Source organism: Balaenoptera acutorostrata, chromosome 4, assembly GCF_949987535.1.
Source record: "Balaenoptera acutorostrata chromosome 4, mBalAcu1.1, whole genome shotgun sequence".
NCBI classification, from domain to species: domain Eukaryota; kingdom Metazoa; phylum Chordata; class Mammalia; order Artiodactyla; family Balaenopteridae; genus Balaenoptera; species Balaenoptera acutorostrata.
The window spans coordinates 52,470,965-52,497,066 of NC_080067.1; the positions used below are offsets into that span (position 1 = coordinate 52,470,965).

General features: G+C 36.1%; 1 protein-coding gene across 1 annotated transcript; it reads left to right on the plus strand.

Annotated features, from left to right (window-relative positions):
- Positions 1-1,640: 1,640 nt before the first annotated feature.
- LOC103013543 (uncharacterized) lies at positions 1,641-25,832 on the plus strand. The gene is made up of 7 exons (XM_028162675.1): positions 1,641-1,666; positions 9,278-9,422; positions 12,596-12,689; positions 18,038-18,153; positions 20,372-20,514; positions 23,717-23,914; positions 25,787-25,832. Exons 1-7 carry the CDS (start codon positions 1,641-1,643, stop codon positions 25,830-25,832), a joined length of 768 nt encoding a protein of 255 aa, XP_028018476.1.
- The last annotated feature ends 270 nt before the right edge of the window (positions 25,833-26,102 follow it).

Below are 26,102 nucleotides of genomic sequence, written 5' to 3' on the forward strand. Positions count from 1 at the left end.
TCTTTTCTGATTGCTAAGTGAAAGTAAGGATGGGAGCAGAGATCTTGGAAGTTAGGAGAGACAGAAGGTGAGGATCAACTGGGAGACGGGGGGAGACACTGGATCTGAGGATTCTGGAAAAGTCAGAATCGAAACATTGGAGTATGAATAGGTTTTGCCCAAGGCAGTGGAGGTATGGGGTTGTTGTTTGGAGCTAGAAAGCTAAAAAGATAAACTAAGACCAGTTTTTGATTTATTTATCTTACCTAATTCATTTTGGGATAACATTGGTCTACAATTTTTGGACTTGGGGAAATTCTGAGGATGCTTAGAAAAGACAAGGATAAAGAAATGTCTGACATTTGGCATCTCTACCCCTATCATGGGAAAAATATCCAGAAAATTTGCGATGTAATGTTTTAGATATTTGATAGTTTTTAAAAAAAATTATACTAACTTGAATAGAAACAAATAAATTTGTAGATCATTATCAAATATGTTAAATTATATTTTTTAGCATAGAAAGTTTTTATGCTAAGTTTCAGCCTAAAGCATTTTGTATGTAAAATTAAAGTTCTAACAGAAACATAATGTGGAGGAGAATGTGTTTTCACTCTTTTGATATGAAGTACATCTCTAAGGTTACTGAAAAGTGATAGTCTATGGATGGATTACCACTGCATGGAAAAAGGAATGAAAAGGAAACATAATGTTTTTTCCAAGACATGCCAAATATCTTGTTTTCAAATGACGTTTTGAATAAAATGGTTTCCTAAATGTCTTGTTCTCTGAAGCAGTAAAGACTATGAAAGTGTTTACTGTGCTTTTGGCAAACAACAAATTCTCAGTACCCAGAGCTAACATTTTTCTATTTGGGGGAAAGGAGGCATGCAAGTAACAGGCTTAGAGAACTTTTGTTTTATCAGCTCCTGAAGTTAAAAATTCACAGCGCTATCTATACACATAGCAGGCACTCTGAGCAGACTTCTTGGACCAGTAAACGAGTATACAATATAATATAATATTCTCTCCTTTTTCTGTGACAGGTTGTAAAAATTTGCTTTGAAACGAAAATCTGCTATTTCTTTCCTTGTGCTGAAAAAGGCAGAATTCCGTACCTTCAATTCAAAGGTGTTTTGTTTGAGCAAGGTTCAAGCTGGAATTAGATAGCTTCCCTTTTGCCTCTTCTGCTTGTTCTGAAACTACAGGAGAGAAGTATGAAACCAAATACTGAGGGATACATTGCACGAGTACCACTTCAACTAAACTCAAGCCAGATGCAAACAATTCAAGAAATAATGGAGCTGAAGACAGCACACTTTTCAGGGATGCTAAGGCCATTTGTTCCCTCTGCTATAATTTATGTTTCTATAGTCAAGGTTCAGTTCTACCACAGTTTAGGCAACTCATTGGAAACAATGATCACCGTTAGCTGCTCCAGGAGCACAGGAATTCCTTAGATGAGCACTGAGAGATTGGTAACAATACCTACTGAAGGGCCAGGTTGCTAGGTAACAGGTTGTTTCCTTGGTCACAGTGAATACATGGAAGACCCCCAAAGGAGGCTGCAGATTCTTGGTGGACAGCTCTCATAGCCCCTCCTGGGAGGAGGATGAAAACTGTCTTCAGAAAAATAGCCTTATGAAGGCCAGAGGAACTTTATGCACCAGCAAGACATGTCTGAAAGGTAAGCAAATGAAATGCTAAAAAGTAGCCTCAGTCATTCCTTAAGAGAAAACAAACAAACAAACAAACATAGGTAGTGTTCCTGGATTAAATTTCATTTAAAAATGTAAAATCATGCAACCTGTGTTACTGATGATGCCTGCTCGGAGAAAGAAGCCACCGTCTCCCCTATAGCAGGCAACAGGCTACAAATGCAATTCAGGTGATCAATACTGTAACAGAGAGAGCTGGACCTCTGTCTAGCAGTGGTACATTTATAGCTACACAGGGCTCTTTAAGAGAACGAGTGTGAATTTCAGGGGGAAAAACAGATAAGACAGACAAAAGGAAATATCTATTAGTTAATATCTATGAATTATTAGTTAATATTAGTTTGTACCTATTAATTATATTTAAATGAAATTACTAGCACAAAACAGGACTTTTACTAGATCAATAAAACCACAAATGAGATTAAATAAGAGGGCCAAAACCCAATCCTTGTTTCCTCACTCCTAAACGTTATAGCTGTTACATAAATATTTCTCAAAGCATGCTGATAATGTCGACAATATACAATTAGGGGGGTTGCAAGTTTCTTGAATTTTTTTGTCCTTCTATTAGTGTTGAATTTGGCTCTCATCTTTAAAAAAAGTGAGATTTGCACCTTCAATTTTCAGGATGAAATACACTGTGGTTTCATGAGTGTATGAAACATATTTATAGCTCCCTAAATTTACTGCTTAGAGTTAAGATAGGAATGATGCTTAGGAAGAGGTTCAGAGGCTGAAGCAGTTCTATTACAGAAGTTTTGTTTTTGTTAGCAAACTGTGTACATCTCAAGCAGCGTCTAGATGTTATGTTGATTTTAATGTTAAAAACTGTGTCATAATTAGAACTGGGCATGTGAAACAATAGTTTTTAAATGGGTAGAAGTTCTGTGAGCAATTATAAACTTTATTTTTCCTACTTGCTAACACCCTTGAATACACTATACCAAGAGGAAGTTTACTTGTGAGCTCTGTAAAAAAGTGATCTTTATGATCAGTATTATTCTTTTTAAACTAGTAAGTTTTATAAAATTGTCTCTCCTTTAGAGACAGTGTAAAAAGTAATGCCCAGGCTACAACTTAAACTTTAACCTTCAACTTTTGAAGGAGGAAGGAAGGAAGGAAGGAAGGAAAGAAGGAAAGGAAAGGAAAGGAAAGGGGGAGGGAGGGAGGGAAGGTAAGAAGGAGGGAGGGAGGAAAGAAAAAGAAAAAAAAAAGAAAAGAAGTTTTCTTAGTGTCAGTATTTGTTCCATCACGTTTCTGCACATAATGAAATGAGTCTTAGTCATACTACTTTCCTAACATACTGTCACTTTCATCTGGAATTTTATTATAGTTTTGTCTCTGTTCACAAGATCTACCTAATCACATGTTGTCCTTTAGTGTCTACATTCTTCTCCTTTGTAGTGTTGTATGTGGTTGAATTTTCAAAATTATGACAACATAGGGAGTAGTAAAGCATTCTTTTTTTTTAAGTTTTGAATTTTATTTTATTTATTTTTTTATACAGCAGGTCCTTATTAGTCATCAATTTTATACATATCAGCATATACATGTCAATCCCAATCGCCCAACTCATCACACCACCACCACCCCCCTGCGGCTTTCCCCCCTTGGTGTCCGTACATTTGTTCTCTACATCTGTGTCTCAATTTCTGCCCTGCAAACTGGTTCATCTGTACCATTTTTCTAGGTTCCACATATGTGCGCTAACATACGATATTTGTTTTTCTCTTTCTGACTTGCTTCACTCTGTATGACAGTCTCTAGATCCATCCACATCTCTACAAATGACCCAATTTCGTTCCTTTTTATGGCTGAGTAATATTCCATTGTATATTTGTACCACAACTTCTTTATCCATTCATCTGTAGATGGGCATTTAGGTTGCTTCCATGACCTGGCTATTGTAAATAGTGCTGCAATGAACATTGGGGTGCATGTGTCTTTTTGAATTATGGTTTTCTCAGGGTATATGCCCAGTAGTGGGATTGCTGGGTCGTATGGTAGTTCTATTTTTAGTTTTTTTAAGGAACCTCCATACTGTTCTCCATAGTGGCTTATCAATTTACATTCCCACCAACAGTGCAAGAGGGTTCCCTTTTCTCCACACCCTCTCCAGCATTTGTTGTTTGTAGATTTTCTGATGATGCCCATTCTAACTGGTGTGAGGTGATACCTCATTGTAGTTTTGATTTGCATTTCTCTAATAGTTAGTGATGTTGAGCAGCTTTTCATGTGCTTCTTGGCCATCTGTATGCCTTCTTTGGAGAAATGTCTATTTAGGTCTTCTGCCCATTTTTGGATTGGGCTGCTTGTTTTTTTAATATTGAGCTGCATGAGCTGTTTATATATTTTGGAGATTAATCCTTTGTCCGTTGATTTGTTTGCAAGTATTTTCTCCTATTCTGAGGGTTGTCTTTTTGTCTTGTTTATGGTTTCCTTTGCAGTGCAAAAGCTTTTAAGTTTCATTAGGTCCCGTTTATTTTTGTTTTTATTTCCATTACTCTAAGAAGTGGATCAAAAAAGATCTCACTGTGATTTATGTCAAAGAGTGTTCTTCCTATGTTTTCCTCTAAGAGTTTTATAGTGTCCGGTCTTACATTTAGGTCTCTAATCCATTTTGAGTTTATTTTTGTGAATGGTGTTAGGGAGTGTTCTAATTTCATTCTTTTACATGTAGCTGTCTAGTTTTCCCAGCACCACTTATTGAAGAGACTGTCTTTTCTCCATTGCATATCCTTGCCTCCTTTGTCATAGATTAGTTGACCATAGGTGCGTGGGTTTACCTCTGGGCTTTCTATCTTGTTCCATTGATCTATGTTTCTGTAGTAAAAGATTCTTAAGTATTGGGAATCTTCTAAATAACAGCTATATATGTGGTTACAATAAAGTTCTAAAAATTTCTAAATATAATTTTGTTAATGGAACATAGAGGTATCTCAGTCTATCTTCATTGTTTTTGGTATTTTAATATAACTTCTTATTTCTATAAGTATCAATGAACCCACTAATAGGTATTGAAGTTTACAAGCTTTCCCTCTAGAGAAGTTTGATACACGTTTGTTCTTTTACTTTTGTTGTACCTTAATGTGGGGACCTGTTTGTGTTTATAAGAATGCACATGGGGTTGGAACAACAGGGAAAAGCAAAATTCATAAGAATACAAGGTCGCATAAGATCAAAACCTGACCCATTCAGATAGAAATAGAGAAATGATCATTTTAGTTGTATATTTTTCAAAATTACAATTAGTGTGCTAAGTTTTTAGAATCAACAATCTAAATAATTTCAGATATATCTGTTACAATCCTGGGCCTTGGGTACTAAAATTTGAGGGATATCTGTAAAACACAGTTTTTTAGAACAGTTCATTGCTATATGATTATTTACTCAATTTATGGGTTTAGTTCTGGGAAATTAATTTAGAGCCATCCCAAATTTGAACGTAATAACTTGGTATACCAAATTTGCCATTCCAGAAACTAACACATTATGATACCAAATTACTTCTTGATTTCATGAAACTTCCTTTCCCAGTACTTTATATTATCTCATCACCATCTCTAGCATGCAGATAGTAAAATCATCACCCGTTTTACAAATGAATACATTTAAATATAGGCATAGAGAGGACAGGGATTCTGGATTTTAAAAGATAAGAAGAATGGTCAAAGAAATCAAAGAGGCTGTATTGATATCTCCTTTCACCCAAATTTAATGCTCTAGAGTCCGTGGTAATTTTCCTCTAGCCAGTAACCTAAGAAGTACCTGGTTTAGCAAGATTCCACTAGATTTGAGAACCTAGCTCAATATTTTGGGAGGAGAAAGAGAGCATTTGAGGATTTGGGGAGTGTCCTTTGCTAACTGAAAAATACGATTGAGCTTTTTCTTCCTTTCGAAATACAAAGCTCTCAGGATGCAGCACTGAACGTAGATGGAACATTTAGAAATGGAGTCGCAGGCAGTGCAATTTAGACAACGCTGGGTGTCTGTAAGGTGCCCTCTGGCCTTCTGGTTGGTGTGTGTCCAATACAGCCTCCCTCACCTCAAGAGCTCGGCTTCACCTCAGAAACTAGGCCATCTGCCACTTTCTCCTTCACTCTCCTTACAAAGCTACATAATCACCAATTTGACATTTTAATTAAACAGCACCCTGTTGCAGCCGGCAATTTATGAGGCTTATAAATTCCTGATTGTAAAGGACATTGCAATCTTCCAATGAAAGGGGCTCATGAATTAATAGATGATATTATTATTGTTTTTCATCCTGCAGTCTCAGCTCACCCGATTCCTTCTTGTTGGCCATTCTACACTTTTTAAAACCAAGAATAGATGGCCAATTCAGATAATACCACATAATTTAAAGACACTATAAGTTACTCCTGACAAATGTACAGTTTTAGCCACGGCACCTCCTCTGTGGCAGCTTTATACTACAACATTAATAAAATTAATTTCTCTTTCATAAGGATTTAGAGTTGTAATTTATGATAACTGTTTGTTCACTGCAGGCAGAAAGATTAAAAATGAATAAACCAATATACCAACTAAACTGCAAGTCTAGCTTTATTTTCTTTTGGGGAGGGGCAACAGGAGAGGGTTTTAAAAACAGCTTGATGTTATCTGGAATGGTGTTCTCATAGGTTCTACTACTAAAGGCTTACCTTTTGTTTTCAGTAAATAGTCACTGCTAAGATTTACATGTTCTATTAACTAGTAAATTATCTGTAGTTAAGTGGAGCAATCAGAATAAGAAAAATCAATATTAATGATTTTCCTTACTAGCAACTGCACCCTAATAAATGATACAGATTTACAGTTATTTAAAGAATCATAGTAGCTTATCTGAATCTTAATTGAACCCTAGTAATTAAGAACACTTGGTCATTTACTTGTGTGACTTGGGCAAGTTATGCCACCTCTCTGGGCCTCAGTTTCCTCATCTCTAAAATCAAAATAATAATGTTACCCACTTTGTTTGGTGATTGTAGTGATTAAATGAGTTAATCTACATAAAGTTCTTAGTACAATGCCTAGCACATAGCAAGTGCTCAAGAAATGTTAACTGTAAAATTATAATATTAGTAATAGTTGTCATCATGGCAATAATGTTGCAAAACAAAACAGAAAACCTTTTCACTCAGGCAGAGTCCACATCATCTTCTGAATATTAAAGGTAAGGAACCACCAGAGGTGCTAAGTGACCCGAGGTCACAGCAGTAGCTGTTTGGAGACTCCTAAGACTCACAGGTCTTGCAGTTTCGACATCAGTGATGTGTGCATTAAAGCAGATATAGTAGAAGTTTGAGGATGATTTACCTTTTCTTTTTTTAAAACTAAAGGATCAGAAATTATATTTCTTTGCTGATATTTCTCCCCAAAAAGCAGACCAAAGAAAACTTCCGTATGGAATTTAAGATAGAAGTAACGGAACAAAGAAGATTTTCAGAATGTCCCAAAGGTTTTACTGCAAGATTCCAGCATACTGCCCTTCACCACTGCCCTCTGGTGTGGCGCCCAGGAAGCGTATATGAATGTGAGAGAAGGAATCCAGCCTTTGGGACCCACAAAAAGATATCACACTGGAAGAGAGTCAGACTAGTCATCTACTGGTTAGAATCTTCTCAGATCATCTGTCCTTAGCTGAAACTCTACACCAAATTCAATTCATTCCATTCTGGCAGGAAAAAAAAAAAAAAAAGGAGAGAAAAAGAAATAGTGGGGATGTTATTTGCGTATGTACGTGTGTTACTGAAGTTTTAATTACCTTCTGTTATTCATAAATGTCTAGTAGTAGTCAGGGTAATGGCGCAAGTACTTCTTTAAGTTATACTCTCAAATCATCCTATGTAAACTAAGATGATGAGATAATTTTCAGTATCTTGTAAACATGATATTACCTTGAAGCTGTTGGGCTTGGTCTTGCAGCACTACACAAGAAAAGTGTACTGAAAACCCAATTAGCCGGATCTCTCTCATCAGATATTTTGGTTATGTGAACTTATTTTTCCCCTGTTCTCTGCTTTAAGCAAAATAAGACCATTTCTCACACTTACAAGTCAGCCTCTCATCACTGTGTAACCACCACTGAAGTTTAGAATCACAGAACACCAGTCACTGAAGAAAGATTCAGTCATGTTCATTACCCTTATTTTCCTGATTTCATTTTGGCAGAAAATGGCTAGCATATTTTCATAAAGACAAGTGAACCAAAAAAGTCAGTTCAACTTTTGTCCTCTGTTCATCCCCTGAAATACTGTTCCATTTTGCCCCATTTTTTTCTCCCTGATTGTTGGCCAAAACTCTGGTCATAGATAGTAGGATTTACCTGCCTCAGGAATAATAAATTTTGCACAATGTAATGTTGTTCTTCTAATGTTTGTTAACTTGTTGCTATGGTAAGGTGTTCTTTGGTAATGTCAAGAAACATTATCCAAATTATTAAAGAATTGCTCAAGTGGAAAAGAACTGAAAGGCATATATTTTCTGACTTTTTCACATAATTGAGACCAAGTCTTTGATTTGTTATTTAGTAACAGATGGAGGAATAATTTTCTCCTTGATAATAGGACACAGTTTTATTTTCTTAATGGCACAGGTGTGCTATTTTTTGAATATGATGTAATGGCTATGCTCTTCTACTATAGCACATCAGTTAATGAATGAAAAATGAAAAACATTTCTACATTGTACTTCATGAAGGCAACTTCAATATACAAGAAGTGTCAGTTTCTTGTAAGTAAAATTGCTATAGAGCTACATAATAACTGTGTCATAAATATAGAATTCTGTCTCTTAAGATTCTTGGAGCCTGAAAAATGATCCCCGAAGAGTGAAAAGAGGTCAGAAATAGATACAATTTCTAGTTTTACTTAACGTGAAAAAGCATATTTAGATATTTTTTAATTGGCTTAAAATAATATATAGCACCAATTACAGAAAGAGAAACATATAACCATTGCTAAGGAGAAAGGGAAAAGTGCAAGAATAACAGTGAATAATAAATATAGGAGAGTGAAAAAGACATTTTATATGCCAGTGGCATAACAATGGGAATACAGAGAGAACTGGACTGTTGTTAAGTGAAATGTTTGAGTATTATTTCAAAGTGAGTAAAATTGATTAAAGAACCTGAATTTTTAATATATTTGCCACCAATTTGAGGAAATGTAAGAGGTTTGGGGGAAATTTCAGGGAAAATGGAAGGTCCAGATCAATGGAAAAACAGTATGGAGTTTAAGGCTTGTTTGTGCCAAATCTGCAATGATAGCTCTACTAGGAATGATATTCCAAAATTAGGGCTGACTTTCTCGTTCATATCCTATGAGCATGTATTCGTGTGTACCATTAGATTTACTTTTCTAAGATCTGCAATCTATGTAGACACCCTTACCTTGGGAGAGAATTTGTCTTAAGTGACTGTTAGCCATAAAACAATGTGCGTAGGACTATGACAGAATTCCTAGGGTATCATTTATCTCTCCTCTAATTGGAAAAGTTGATGTTTATAATTTGTTGTTATTGTTGTTTTATACAAAGGTATTTACATTTAAAGACTTTAAGCATTTTCTTTCATTCAGCTCTTCAGGTCAAAACACAAGCAGTCAGGAGATTCATCCATCTAATTCATCCTACGCCTCCTATCTGAGTGAGTCACACACTGGGTCGGCTCTCTTGAGGAACAGAACTTTTTATTCACGTTCGGATTCTGGAATATCATCCCTGGTAAATATTTTTGATTAGCCCTTTACCTAATGATAAGTTTAAAACTGTGTTTTACCTTGGATTTAACACTTTTTAATAAGTGTATAATTATAATACACTTTTAATAAGTGTATAAACTTTATATACTTATTAAATAAGTGTATTTTAATAAGTGTATAAACTTTTAATAAGTGTATTAAACCTATCCTTGTAATTGGGGGGAAAATAAAAGGTTGGTACTCTCAGTCCCAACTCAAAGAGGCAAGGGAAAGAATCTGAGCTGGAGGAAGGAAGACAAAAGAGACCAAGATGAGTAGAAAAGATAATGACCAGAGAAACAAAAGTGGCGTCCCTTCCTTTCCCCCACTGAGTTCAAATTCTGTCCCTAGTCTAAGATTTATCTCCTTTCTTTCTGGAATGTCCTTTGGCCACAAGATAAAATTTTCTCCTCCTAAACTCACCACTTCCAAGACTTTTCTCTAACACATCTAAGTGGAATCATCCAGGCTTTTTCTCCTTTCCTTCATTCAAAATTGTTCCACTCATCCCACTGGATCAAAATGAGTTATTTATATGTCTGCCTCCCAAATTCCAGAAAATGAGTTTTTCAAGCACAAATGCCATATTTTATTTAACTTCGTATCCTCAGTGTCTGACAGAGTGCCTGACACATAGCAAGGGTACAATATATATTTTTGAATAAATGAATGGATTGAAATTCAAAATATTCAAAAATATTTATTGAACGAATGGATTAATCAATTGGTCCATCAGAATTAAAAAAGAAAAAAGAACAGGGTAAGACACAAATATTCACTGTTCCTTTAAGAAGAAACAACGGTCACAGAACTGCAATACATTGACAGCCTTACATAGATATAAACAAAGAAATGCAAAGGCTCATTTTCCTACAATGTCAGAAATCCCAAAATCAACCTCATAACTCCTTTCAAAAACAGACAGGGACTGGTGGTGCAGTGGTTAAGAAACCACCTGCCAATGCAGGGGACACGGGTTCGATCCCAGGTCCGGGAAGACCCCACATGCCTCGGAGCAACTAAGCCCGTGCACCACAACTACTGAGCCTGCACTCTAGAGCCCATGAGCCACAACTACTGAGCCTGCATGTCACAATTACTGAATCCTGTGTGCCTAGAGCCCGTGCTCCACAACAGGAGAAGCCACTGCAATGAGAAGCCCACACACCACAACGAAGAGTAGCCCCGGCTCGCCGCGACTACAGAAAAGCCCGAGCACAGCAATGAAGACCCAACACAGCCAAAAATAAATAAATAAAATAAATAAATTTTTAAAATGGAGGAGGCAGCATTTGCAATGAATATTAAAGGATGGATGCAATTTTACAAATAAAATAAGATGAAGAGTTAAAAAAAAAGACACGTTTTTGGACAAAATTAGATGTCAATTGAAAAATGGAAACTTTATTCTCAAATACAGCTTTAGCTTAGATTCTTTGTTTCCCAGCAAGAGTCTCATGAAATAGCACCAAAAGGTAAATGGGGTGTGGCAACTACAGGAAATTTAACTTAAGAAATTTTTGTTCTATGATAGGAGCAAGCAAAAAAATTCCAAAAGCACATAACAGGTTGGGAAAGAAGCTTCCCTAAACATGTAAACTGAACAACCAAGAATGGGCCAGAGACTACATTTTTCAATAATCTGAAATGTATTTGTACTTCTTGTTTTTTTAAACTGTAGTTCTGAAGAATGAGTGAATTCCTTGAAAGTATGTTAGCCAATCCTCAAATTATCTCAAAGAATTGCTCAAGAATTAATTAACTTTTAAATGTTGCTCTTAATAAGGGAGAGAGCTTTTGTTATTTTTAAAATGAAGATATTGAAATATTTATGGAACAACTAAGGTCATTCAGTGATGAAGTAATGAAGTAAAAGATCAAAGCTAATTGATTATTAAAAAGCCACCTCTTCCCAATTTATTTTGAGGCAGCTTTTCCCAAATTCTGCTTTACAGGATGCACTAGTCCCATGTGCTGCTCTAAGAATAAAAGGTTCTATGGTTTAAAAGTCCAGGGGAACACTTTGTAGTACAGACTCACAATATATGCTAAGATACTAAAGGCTCAGAGAAGTCCTGTAGTAAGAGAAATGCTTAGTTCGGTTTAATCTAGAGCCTCATAAGCTTATTTAATGGTGGAAATGTTTTTCATGTTAGTATTAGTCACACAAATGTACAGCTCAAGCAAAGCATAAACTATGCAAAATGCTGCTCTGTGAAACGAATGCAGTTGTTCCAAATATTGTAATGACATTTCTTCAAATCAAATATTCCGGATTCATTTATATATGTGCATAACACTGGCTAACAGAAGAATGAATCTATGGCGTATGTATTTAACATAATATTCCTTTCTGAGTAATATGCCTTTTTGTTTGTGTTAACCTTGAAACTGTCATAAGCTATGTAAAATACAGGCATTTTGATTGATTACAACCTCAGTAATAGTAAACAACATAAGATTGCCCTAGATGTGATCTTGGCACATATTCTGGTCAATAATATACTGTCCAGAAAAGGAAGATGACCAGACCTGAAATATTTCATTCAATACTGGCTACACATTTCAAGAGCAATGTCAATAAAATGGAACTCTTCCCAAGGAGAACCACGTTTTCCCTGGATATTTAATAATTTGTAAACCATGATCTGTTAGTAATAACTAAATGACAGAGAAGATGACAACTATTACCAAAGACTTAAAATAGTAGTCACATGTGGAGGGATTCTTCTGTGTAGTCTCAAAAGGCAGAACTTGTACAACTGGACTAACTTAGAGGGATTACTTGGGGTCCATATAATGAAGAGCCATTAACAATTACAAGTCTTCCAAAATGGAATGAGATTCTTTATGAGCTATTCAATAAATATTAAAGGACAGTTTATCAGAGGTGGTGTAAAGTGGATTCATGAATGGGTAATATATTTATTTCTGCTGTCATTTGTCATCAAACATAAATCAGTTGCAGGTGTTGGAGATGCAAAGTTGAATAATACATAATTTAGATTGGACTAAGATAACGTTTATGAGCACACCATTAGGTAATTGGAGTTCAATTTGGCTGAATGTTTGGGATGGGTTTGCATTACTTGCACCCATAAAAGTAAGTGAACTATATATTGCCAGATGATATTTCTCTTTTCTCTTATTTTAAAGCTTCCATCAGATTCTTTTAAGTACCTTACTTGGCACAAGGTAGAACAAAATGACATCAAAGGAAGTCAACTGCGTTGCCCAGGAGTAAGAGAAGGTAAAGGAACAGAAGTGTGTGGTCTTTGCATACATGCTCCTAGTGGATGTTTTTTGAGGATCACAAGACATTACTTGGGGATTAAAAACCTGTATTACTTGGAGGTAGAAAAATTTCCCGTTTTAAGACCATAGAGTTGTTAATATAGTGAAGCCACCTTTAAAAGTATATTCTTATAGCAGATTATATAAATAACAAATGTTCAGTATTAAATATTGGAAAATAGAGAAAGAAGAACCTGTAATTCAATTATCCAGAAATAGTCACTGTGAGTTTTATTTCCAGTTAGTCTTTTTTTGAAAAGCATGTATATATTTCTTTACAAAATTATGTGAACAATTGTGTTTCTTGAGTTTTTTCACTTTATATTGTGCGCCTTTCTTTCCGCCATGTTATTAAACATTACCCCAAACAAGTTTTCTAAAAGTTGCAGATATTTCCATCATAAGGATATTATTAATTTTACTTAACCAATGATCTTTGTTGGAATTTTATGGTCATGAATAACACTGTCACTTCAGTGGATGACTTTAAGCTGATTAATCCTACATCGGTTTTTTAAAAAGCTTAAAAAAAATCTAAATAAACCAGGTAGTCTCATTAGTATGTTCACTAAGCATTTTAAATTTGGTAAAATAACCAATGTTTTACTATTCCTTTTTCATCCTATCAGATTTTACAAGTGTACTGGTGTGACAGTATGAAGAATTTTTTATCTGCAGCCCCAATATACATAATGTTTGATTTCTATAAGTAGCTTCAATAGATAAGTTGTATAAGGACAGAGAGTGTGCGTTTCTCTTGTCTCTTTTGCATCCCCCATAAGCTGATGAAATAATATTAGACATAATTCCTGCTGCAGTGAGTATTTATTCTTTACAAAACATCAAGTATCTTGGCTACCTTATATCTGTATTTGCAGACTTGCAGATACATTGTCTATCGTACAGTTGTAATACTGATTTAAGAAAAGTTGCTTTAGATATACTCATCTGCCCATTTCCCCACTCCATTGCATTACTTTACCCACCAATGTCTTTCTTCTTTCACTCAAACTCAATTGACAAAGGGTGATTAAAATAACATCATTTTCTTTCTTATGTTTTAACTCTGCCGTATCTATTTGCAGCTAAGCACTGGCTTATATAAGAAAACATTATTTTATATTATAATGATTTATATTATATATTATATTAACTTATTTTATAATAATAAAATATTATTAGATAGTACTATTAGAGGTAAATTAGAACTTCCCTTTGGAGAACTTAGAATATTTTTCAAAGAGCAAAAAATTATGGGGAATTAGTGACATGTACACACTTCTATTTTTAAAATAGATAACAGGGACCTACTGTAAAAAATTTTTTTTAAATGAATAAATAAATAAGTAATAAAAAAGAAATTATGGGGAATTAGGAAGGAAGGAGACCAGAGGCCGTGGAGGCCATGTGTGTCACAGGTACAGAGTTCATCAGCAAAAGAAAGAGAAAGGGTTACATCAGGGGCTAACGAAGGCACGGTTTAATTGGCTCTTAAACTTCAGTGTACAGACAAATTACCTGGAACTGTGTGGAAAACACAGATTCCCAGGCAGCACGCCCAAATAATCTGATATAGTTAGTCTGGAGTGGGGCCCTGGAATCTGCATTTATTAAAATTATCACAGGCAATTCTGTTGCAGATGATCTGAGGGGCATGCTATGGGAAACACTGGTTTAGGGGGCTTGGGGAGAGGCAGGAAAGGAAGAAATTTGAATAGGAAGTGAAAATTTGAGAAAGTAAGGGTGTTGGCATTTATGCATGCATGCATGCGTGTGTGTGTGTGTGTGTGTGTGTGTGTGTGTAAGTGTGTGTGAGGGGAGTGGTTGATAATTGTGGCAAGCACAACGAGGCAAAAAGAAATTGTCTTTGGAGCACAGGTGGAGAGTTGAGGTTTAGAGAGAACTGTAGAACTGAAGAAACTGGAAGACATGACAGAAGAATAAAATCTAGGAGTAAACTGAAAATGAGCATGTGTAAAGAGTCCTGTGGTCTCCCTCCTTCCCTGATTTAAGCAGCCAAGTCATGCCCTGAGGTCGTCACTCAGCAAACCGAGCCTTTGTGATGACCACGGTGGCCATTTATGCAGAGGCTATCATTGCTCTGCAGAGATAAGACACATTTTGCTTCTACAAATCATTAACAACACCCATTCTCTCGCAAGTGGCTAGTTGTAAAAAGAATGGAGCATGATCTAGGGGATGGGAAACAGTGGAAAATCCCATCACCTCAAACCGTGAAGAAAATAGATGTCCTTTGTTTGTTGCCCTAAATTTTGTTGAAGTGTTTGGTTTTTTTGCTTTGTTTTTTTTGGGTTTTTTTGTGAGACGGAGAACAAGTGCATTTCAGAAGCATTCTGATAAGAATGACCCTCTTTCTAGATTAGATCCTGAAACACCCATGAGACTACTTCAGTTGATCTCAGTTGCTCAAATTGTACATCCAGGAAGAGTCCCTAAGAAAAGAAAGGTTAGCTGGTGTGTGATAAACAGCAATTTCCCAAGGCTTTGATTGCCAGATAGAGACGGACTTAACTCCTCCCAATTAAACAAAGCAAAAGAGCAAACTGTTGGCAGAATTCTTTTAGAGAATAGATTCTTTCTGTTTGAAAATCCCCCAGCAAGTTAATTCAGTCACTGCTGTTAGGAGTTACAAATCCAGTGAGGGGACAAAGAACAAGCTCAGAGATGGCAGGTGAAAGCCAACATCCCTGGGCTGTCAGGTATTCCAGAATTTAGTTCTCAGCTACTAAGATATATCTTCAATTATCACCCAGGTCTGAGTTTAAAAAGAAGAATCCAATTTAATGGAACTCCTCACAGTGGAAGAGACCTTTGGCTTCCGACTTCAAAGAAATCTTTGAAAGTTGCTTTAAAAAGAAATAATTGAAAGAACAGAAGATCGATAGAACTCAAACAAACAATACAGGGCAGAGTTTAATAACGCTGGGGCATCTATTGCACAAAGAAAGCTACCAAGTTTGAGGGGGTATTGAAGACAATAAATCCTGAGGTCTCCCCAGTCAATTAGGTGATGGTTCCAGTTTTTCCAGTTCTATAACTTTTAACTCCGATCATCCTAATCAATGAACAAGATCATTTCCTAGCACAAGGATATTTTATTTGTAAAGGGGTTGGGATACTACCACCTTCAGGGGTAAGTGATTCCCTGGGTGGCAACATTACAGTTTATTATGAGAGAAATGTCTAAAAGGACAGGTTAGATTCTTGGCTTCCACCTGTGCCTGATGAAAAACTGATGTTTTTGTCAATAATGGAATATTGGACTGTTGCTCTTATCGCCTTCCATAAATCCTTCACAAACGGACTCATTATCTCCCATCACAGTCCAGATGAACTTGCCACAAAAGCAAAGTTTGTTCCTGATACCTTCAATATCTTTTCTGTGCTCTTTTCACCTTTGAAATTAGGGGAATCGTGCATTCCAGAAAAGTGGAGTCGGGGGGAAAGGGGTACAAATGGTCCCAGGTCTGACTCAAGAAATACAATATATTAGAGTTGGAAGGGAATTGAAATCATTTAGTTTAGGATTGCTGTCAGGGGCTTGGTTGGCATCAGAGCTGAATGAAGTTTGCCTGGGGTAGCATGATAAGAGTGTAGGGGTCTATGGCAATAAGAAGCCTATGTTGGTGTAAAAGTATTAGAAATCAGTATTTTTTATAAAACATTATCAACTTCAAACATAAATTTCTCACCAAATTCAGCCCTTGATGGGCCCTTGATGCTAGTCTTCCCCATATTTTTGCAAACTTGGAAAACTGAGGCTCAGAAAATTAAAATTAATCATCTGGAGTCACACAATTACCTGCTACTTAACTCCAGACTGGAAACAAGATATCCTTTCCCTAACCCTGGAAGTTATGTGCAAACCCGATTTGGAAGACAATAAGGTTGGAAAATAGTAGGAAATGAGTTTGGAAATGGAGATTGGGATAAGATTGTAGAAAACCTTGCTTGATGAACTAAGCTTTTTCATCTTTATTTGGTAAGCAATAAGAAATCTGAAATGTTTTGAATATGTCAGTCCTATGGTAAAAGCTGTGTTTTACGAGAGCTGGATGGCAATTTGTGTCATTTATGTTGAAGGAGAGAAGATTGCAAACCAGGAGATCCAAGAGAAAGTAGTTTTGGTTCAGGTAGGAAGATGTGAGGGTCTGGACATTGAAAGGGAAGGGATAGGTTCTCAAGGGGAAAGCTGGTAGGACTAGGTGATTAATTGAACTGAGAGACAAAAGAGAGAGAAAGTCAGGAGTGACGTCATGATCCCTAAAGAGAAAATTATATGAAAATTTAAACCATTATACTGATGATTTTTCTCACTTGCCTGGGCTAGAAGTAATTTATGTAAGATTAAAAGTTAACTCTACATGTTGACTTTTCCGAACAGTTAATAGAGGTCATTCCTCCCCTTTAATCACTCTAGAAAATCATCAAATTATCTCTGAACCTCAAAATATTTGCCCAGAATTAAAGAGTCTAATAAAGAATACAGATATTATATATTTTAGCTAGGACATTTTTCCTAGCAATGTGCTAAATTGCATTTAAAAAGAAATCTATAGGTAAGAATTTAAGCTAAAGCTGACATTTGATCCTCTGTAGAAACCTAGACCATAGATAGCAAACTTGTGAACAATTTAAATTAAAATAATCTGCAACCCTATTTTTTTTCTGATAACTGTATTCACTCTACTGTAAACTTTAAAAAAGTAAAACAGATGGAAAAGAATAAACTTGCTAATTTGTTTGCTATTTCCTCTCTCTTGTATAACTCATCGTGTGATGGGAGGGCCTAGGAAGTCAGCCCATCAGAAATGCCACAAGGCTTCCTGCAGCAGGAAGAGAAACAAAGGAACTGGTGGCTTAAATGTTTAACAATCATCTCGTGATTAATTTACTCTTGTCACACCTGCGCGTCTGATTTAGTGTTCTCAAATCAGAGGTTTCACTTTATTTTGTTTGGAAGACATGAGAGGAAAGTTATTCAGCAAATTTCACGAAAAATGATTTTCAACAATTAGAAAGTGTACAAAGTGGTCAAGTCCTGGCATCTTTTCTGTCCCCATCTCTTCCCCAACCCAGTTAGGCAGGCAAGCAGGAGTGTGTTAAATTGCATAAATACATTTTGTTACTGCTCACACTATGTGGGCATAAGAGTCCAATCCTGTCTCCCTCAATCCAAATACCTAGTGGAAGTTTAAAACAACCGGCCAAGCATCCAGTGAGGCTGTCAATCCTGTCTTCCTAAACCTACTTCCAAGATCTCACCTTGTGATTTCTGCTCAGGACCCTCTGAGGAAGAGTTGTTCTTCAGACAGGAGTGTACCTTGCCTCCACGGAAAAGAGTCCTTGAAAAAAACAAATGGGAAACATGGCTGCAAGAAAACTGGGAGGACTGCACGGTGAGAACTTAAAAACAGAAGAAGAAAAAAAAAGCCTATTTCCCTCATTGATTAAATTACGACACTTTTTTTTTTTTTTAAGGGTATTTGCCAGCATAAACATCAAAAGTTTAAGCACATCTTTAGAACTTTCTCTGAAAATAGTGGTGTTTGGGCTCTCCATCTCTTTTTCCTTCCCTTCTCTTCATCAAGACTTGCTACTTATTCTCTAATCTTTATTTTATCTTGATATTGCTGAACTTTGGAAAAAGTTTAAAAGAATTGAGAATGAAATTGGGTTTTTTTTATAATAAAAAAGTCAAATGTTGAACAATAATCCTTATCAGTGAATTTATGATGCAATCTGGAATCCTTTGAACAATGCAGTAAGCCAAAAGTTTTGAAGATCTAGGGCAGCCAGTTGGGTCTGAACAGAGCTATCCTGGAACAAATCGAACTTTCACCAGTGAAGGATATGAGCTGTGGTCTCTTGGTGCTGAAAATGACTCAGCTGGCTGAGCCACTGGCATTGAAACAGTCCCTATAGTTAGCCCGACCACTACCAATCTATGGGGCTGCCATCACTCAAGCTTCTAGTTCCAATTGGAGCAAGTCATGTTTAAGCAGAGGACTGAAGATTTAACTGGGAAGACTAAGCCATTGGTAGCAATAAAAGAATAAATCAACTTCTTTTTAGCAGAATAAGATGTCAATATTTTTTTTTGAAGTGATCAAATTGTATGTGAGAATTTTAGGAAATCTTCCCAAAATGAGACTTATTGGGATCTCCTGTTGCCTCTTTTGTTTCACAGATTGATCTTGTTTGTCGTAGAATTATAGAATTAGGGCGTGGGAAGGAGCTTCAGGGAGGGTCTGGTCCAAACTCCTTCCTTTCAAAAAGGAAAGGAAAGTTTAGAAAGAGAAATGATTCGCCCAAGGTCACACAGCTTATTAGCAGAAGACAGGAAAATAGAATATTGTTTCCCAGTACAGTGTTTTCTTTCTAAAATTAATTTTAATTATTCTTATATAATGGATGGATACATTCTACTCTTTAAAAATTTAAACAATGCTCCTATTTATTTATTTGAAAAATTTAAACAATACACTTAAAACTTTGACCTCCACTCCCAGGATTCTTTTTAGAGGTAATCATTCCAGTGTATACATACATTTGTTCTTTATAGCTGTCATTTAAACCATGGATATATTGTAAAGGCCAATGGAGCCTTGCTAATAAACTATCATAGAAAGTTTAATTGGCCTTTAGATAACTATACTGTCAGAGAATGACTAAATAAACTTTAAACTATCACAGAAAACCTTATTGGGAAATAGTGGTCAAAAAATCCTATTTGAGAAGGTGATATTTAACGTAGAAATGATAAATATAATATCTTAATATTTCTTTGGTTTTATTTTAAATTAAGACCTTTTATACTTTGGGAAAATAAAATTTAAAGTAATAAATTTTATAATGTTTAATGTCTAAAAATATCAAGACCATATCTTTTTAGATAGAGATATCCATATTTCCCTAAAATAGTAAATTATTTTGCTTCAAATTTTTAAAAAAAGTCATTTTATGCAATAATTTCTATTCACAGAAATTGATGGTAAAATTTTGGAAACAAAAAGTTAAGTTGACTTTTAGCAATAGAGTTTACAAGAGCAATGCTACCACTGAGAGTGGTTTTAATTTCCTTGAGATCAAAGTTGACTGATGTTAAAAGTAAAAATAAAATACCCACTATCTCTGAAATATGCCAAGTCATCTTTATGTATGTATCCCAGGTTATTTTGAAATAAAATCTTATTTTCCATCTTTTGAATGATGGTATCTTACTCTGAAATGCGCATAAATGTGATTTCTGAGTATTTCCAAGGAGGCTAAAGATAACTAATCATTTAAAGCCAAACAGAGCTTTACCTCCTCTACTTTTTACCCCTAGAGAAGTTTCAGAATCTATTTGAGGGTCTTTCCCTCTCTCCCTGACACCCCCCCTCCCCACCAACCTTGTGTGTAATTCTAATCAGGATCCAGTCAGGATCTTCACCTTCCCTCCCTACCTTGAGAAGCTCTGCAATAATTGTGTGTTTGGATGTTGTGAATATTTTAGAAGACCAAAACACAAAACAGTAAAAACTGCTGGTTTAAATATGCAACACATCTTAAATTAATAACTTTTTAAAAGTTGATAAAGCACTTGCTTTTTCTTTTTATTTGTTTTTCCTTCAGAATTTGAACCTTTCATTTCAGGATTTGGGGGACCCTTATCAAGTTGCAAATTTTAACAGGATTCTTAGAAGACTAATTCGAGTTGAAACCCTCTGGTTAGTGGATAATTCACTGGTGGATTTAAGTGCCGCAAGATTGCCAAGGTATCTGCTCCCTAGCATGTCCAGTTACTAAGTTAAAGTGAAGTCTTTGCTATATGGGTACGTGACCATTGTCTGTTTATACTGTGACTCCTCTCATGTGGTCAGGTCTTAGTGAGAGTGCTAAGCGATGCCTGGGCAAGGCAAAAAGGGAAATTTATACATCAAAATGTCATACTTTAGAGGGAAAGATCTATTCTTTTTCAAATTAATACTGTTATTATCAATTTTTAAGGGAGTAATTTGTAATCATAGAACATATTGGCAGAAAAGCCTGCTATGTTCCTTGCATTGTCAACTGGAAATACAATTACATTATATATACATTATCATTCTAAGTTAGTGATGTTTTGTCATATTCTTTGAACACTTGTGGGGAAAGACTCTACAGGTAGTTGACAAGAGTCTTGGCTTCAGGGTCACATTCTAATGGAGGGGTAGGGGTTGCCAATCAGAACAGTGACAAAAACAAACTAAAAATTTTAAAATTTATATGGCCTCCTTGATATTCCAAGGACCCTAAGCTCCTGAAGTTAAAGATAATCTGTCTCTTTGCTCAGGATTGCTTGAGAACTCTGTGGAGAGCTGCCCTTTGCTTCACCAGGCAGACGGGTAGCTGGAGTGAGCTTTGGTAGCCATCAGAGGGGCAGACAGAGGTTCTCAGAAGAGAATTAGGAGATGAAGGAAATCAAGCAGCCACAAGAAGGAAGGGTAAATCCCAGAGCAGGTTAAGATACATCTCTGAGCTGGGCTGAGGTAGGGCAACAAAAAGAGATCATCAGGGGTGGGATAGGGAGGGTGGGAGGGAGACGCAAGAGGGAGGGCATTTGGGGATATATGTATACATATAGCTGATTCACTTTGTTATACAGCAGAAACTAACACAGCAAAGTAAAGCAATTATACTCCAATAAAGATGTTAAAAAAAAAAGAGATCATCATAGTTGCACAGGAGAGGGAAACAGGCAGACAGAGGAAGTGTCAGAATATGCAATGGTCCCTGGGTATCTTCGGTCATTTTCAAAGCCCCTTCCCAACTTTAGACAAACTTGGATAGCATTTGATTTTACTTATGTTCTTTTCAAATGACAAATTTAAAAATACCTAAATAAAAAATTTCAGAGGAATGTTAATATCACTGCCATCTTAACTTATTCAGTTACTTGATATTAATTTGTTCAGTTTTTTTTCCCCAGACTCTCTTCTAGGGATAAAATAGTGACGCATTAGTTATATTTTTCTAATACACATTTAAATAAACAGACAACAACGACGAATTTTAACAGTAACATAGCCTACTTTGGAAACACTGAACTCGAAGACCATTAATTTGGAGTATGTGAACTTGACTTGATCCAGATCAGTAAACTTCCAAATCTTTGCTATCATGTAAAAAAAGAAAAGAGAGAGAGAAACTCCAATGATTGAAGAAAAGACTTGACCGAGCTTTAGTATTCTCTGGATGTATTCTTTTGTCCTTTCTTTCTTTAGAAATAGGATGTTTCATATAAAATTATATAATTGCAATTCAAACTTTACGACTGTCAAATCAATGTATCAAGAGAGAAGAAAATTGATGCATGTATATTCATAGCCTCCTTCCCTTCTGCCCCAGGGGAAAAACCACACTTGGTTTGCCACTCGTCTCCCCTAACATTATCCGACTGACTAAGGATGTGTGGTAGGGTGAATCTGAGAGGCTGAGAAAGTGGCAGGGTATACACTGAAAATGAGAGAATGACAAGCAGATGAGAAAACAACAGATTGCAAGGAGGACAGAGAGACAGGATCTGCTTGGGCTGGGTTTTCAATTAGAAATTGCAACAGTACTAACGTGCATCTAAAGGTTATGTATAGGGACTTCCCTGGTGGCACAGTGGTTAAGAATCTGCCTGCCAATGCAGGGGACATGAGTTTGAGCCCTGGTCCGGGAAGATCCTACATACCATGGAGCAACTAAGCTCGTGTGCCACAAATACTCAGCCTGCGCTCTAGTGCCCGTGAGCAACAACTACTGAGCCTGCATGCCACAACTACTGAAGCCTGCATGCCTAGAGCCCGTGCTCTGCAACAAGAGAAGCCACCACAATGAGAAGCCCGTGCACCGCAACAAAGAGTAGCCCCCACTCGCCGCAACTAGAGAAAGCCCGCATGCAGCAGCGAAGACCCAACGCAGCCACAAATAAAAATAAATAAATAAATTTATTTTAAAAAATAAAGATTATGTATAACCTAGGAAAGAGTGGAAACCTAAAGTTATCAAAGATATGATTAAAAGACTGTAAAATATCCATATGGAGAGGGAATGGAAGAAAACAAGAAAAATGACAATAATGGATGTGAAAAATTACAATGAAATCTGGGTGGGTTCAAACTGAATTTGTGTTTTTCATGCTGCTTTGTGGCTGTCCTTTCTCAGTTTAGCACCATATTTACCATTAGCAATAATTATTTACCAAATGTCTTTGTGGGGTATGAGGTTCATAAATAAGTACCATGTCTCAGGGTATTAAACCCCAGCTTATAAAGGAATTTTTCCTTTAGGTAAGGTGTCAGTGATAGATTTGGAATGATTGTCTCTACTTGCATGGTTTTATATAATTACAGTTTTAAGGCAAAAATATTAAGAAGCATTATCTGTCAGGAAAATGTATTCAACCTAAATGCCTAACACACATTTCTTTTCCTAAGGATAGCTTTTAGTTTTTTTTGGTATAAAAAGGCCTTTTTTTTCCTGATTTAAAATGCTATTTCTCAATATAGAATTTAACTACAGAAAAGTAGAAAGAAATGAAAATAATTATAATCTCACTACTTAGGGGCAATACTCTTCAGAAGTTATTATGTTTCTTTGGGTGAACTTTTATATTGCTGAGATTACATGCAGCTCTTCACTCTTTCATTCAGGACTTATTGAGAATCCACCATGGACCAAATACAATGCCAGGTACTGAGTGTATACATTGGAAAAGAAAACAGATTCCTGCCCTACACAAGCTTACAGTCTTATATATCCTGCTTATTTTCTCTTAATATTTTAATATACATATTTCTCTTTTCTTCCCAACCACATTTGTAGAAAATATCACTGTCGCACCTTTGAGGGGCTATGGTCTAGGTGAGGCATGCTAGTGTTTTGCAAGATTTAGTAGTTTACCATCCTCTTTAGGAGACAAATGACAAGATGTTTATATTTTATATCCAGCTGCAGAGTTTTAAATATGAACAAAAACCATCTCACATCTTTCAAACAATTGCCAAAGATACCTCAGATACAGTATTTATCCTTGGCTGAAAACCATATTGAGACTCTGGCTGGGCTCTCCAGTTTACGGTGCACGCCATTGGAATCCCTTACGCTCAAGAGGAACCCTTGTGAGTTTCACCAAAACTACCGGAAACGGTGAGGCCCCAAACGCCTTGTCACTTTTTGTACTTCATTGAATATTATACTTTTAACAGGTGTTCCCCTCTTGATTAAATTTGCTCAGCAAGTATTTATTTACCATGTGTTGAACTTTTCATGCTTCTAATCTCACCTAAAGAACTTTGAACTGATTTGTGTGTGTGTGAGTTTAATCTTGAATACACTCTTCTCTCAGTTAATTTATGACTGCTGTACAAACTTTAGGCTCCTCCTGTAATGTGACTTTACATACACTAAGATGTTTCATTTTAGACTTTCACATCCTATGCATTTTCTCTCATAATGTTTAATAGATACTATGTCTTTTAAAAAATTTCTAAATATAGGCTCCTATCAAGGTCCATGTGACCATCTTATAAATTGTTTATTCTCTGGCTTTATTTTCATCCCTTTGGGCCACAAGGGCACCACTAATTAAGTGAGTACAAAAAAGTAATTGATTTGATCTACTCTAGTGGTGGAAAGAGCTGGAAAACCTGCCAAGAATAAACCATTTTTATTTCTTTGTCACTACTGGGAACATTCTTAATGATAATAATGTAATCTAAACAACCTTGGAGTGTGCACCAAGTAATATGCCCACCTATTTATCTCCAGCTAATTCCCAGCACCACTCTTAGGGTACTTATAGGAATTAAAAGGGTGAAAACAAGCCACTGAGTTCTAGAACCTATATCTGCCCCCAGATGACCACAAGTCATCTCCTCTCTCAGTGTGAATCTGTCATACAGAGGCTTAGATCATCTCTAGACTCCATTTCTAGTCTATTATTATAGTCCTACCTCCACATCCAATTTCAACAAAAGACAGTTCTCATTACCTTCCTTTCTCACACTGCCATTTTCCTAAGACAGCAACTGTATTCCAGAGGCCTGTATAATATTAGACTCTTCAACTCGTGATGAACAATGAAAATTGTCAAAGTAAAAATTCTAATCTCTGTTGGTACTACATAAATCTCATGACTGCCGTTGCCTTCCCTCTGATGTAGTCTGAAAGCAAAATTTCATATTCTGTGACAATAAATTCTCAAATTGCTTTTACATAAGTGAAAACTAGCAGCACAGTTGCTTTAATAATTGAACTAATATTTAACCATAATAATGTTTTGAAGTTTAAAATTCTATTTCCTACAGTCAGAGGAGATTTAGCTGGACTTTTCAACATTATTCATAAAAAAGCACACTTCTAGTCATAGAGATAATTTATTAGTATTATATTTCGGTTTGGTTAATTTATATGTGGGATTTTAGAAAACATCTTGGTCCCAACTCAGTCACTTGCCTCCCTTCAAAGAATTCCTTATAACAGTAGTGTTAGATTAATTATCTGAAATCTGATATGCCCTGAGGTCTCACTATAAATCTGTCTTCAGAATTCATGATGTGGTATAGAATTATGTGGGAATGAGGGATATAATGAGGTTTTCCATTTTCCTAGTATTCACTCTATTGGATTGAGTCCAATATGGTGGATATATACTGACACTCACACTATAAAAAGCCAGGTTGTATTGACTGAGGTAGTGCAGGGTTGCTTTAAACAGAAAGATGTGGTCATTTTAAAGTATGAGGGAAGGATTTAAGTATCCACTCCTGCTAAGGAACTAAGCTGAAGTCCCAAGTTCATCCAAATTTGGGTTTAGTTATCTAGCCTAAATTCCACACGAGGATTATAACAGCATTCATTTTGTCACTGTCATTCATTTTGTCATTTTGTCTCTGTCGAGGATTTAGGCCAAACTTTCAATGGCCCTTTACATCATGATCAGAATTATTTAAGTATAAGCTTTTCTTGATCACTGACACCTAGAATTGTGACTGTCTTTCCCTTCCTCCTTTGTTTCAGATCCTCCAATAAGAAGACAGCACAGTTCAAAAGAGAAAGGACTTAACGATAGAGCTAATAGTATAAGTCCCAGTAGGTAGAGGGCAGCCCACTTTCTGGGACACCCACAGGCAAACTCTTCTACCATTCTTCAGAAGTCAGTGTTATCTTAGTTCACCATAGTTTGACTTTTTAAAAAGAAAGTGACGAGGAGTTCCTGCCAGCTAAGTCTGAACATTGGAGCCAGAAGACTTAGCTTTTAATCTTTGCTCAGTCATCTACAGGCTTTATGATCTTGGATAAGTTACTTAAAATGGGGGATAAAAACTAACTTGAC

Coding starts and splice junctions, on each gene's coding strand:
- LOC103013543 (XM_028162675.1), top strand. CDS start 1,641: ATGCACCAGCAAGACATGTCTGAAAG. Junction 1,667..9,277: donor CAGCAAGACATGTCTGAAAG/GTAAGCAAATGA, acceptor TCTTTCATTCAG/CTCTTCAGGTCAAAACACAA. Junction 9,423..12,595: donor ATTCTGGAATATCATCCCTG/GTAAATATTTTT, acceptor CTTATTTTAAAG/CTTCCATCAGATTCTTTTAA.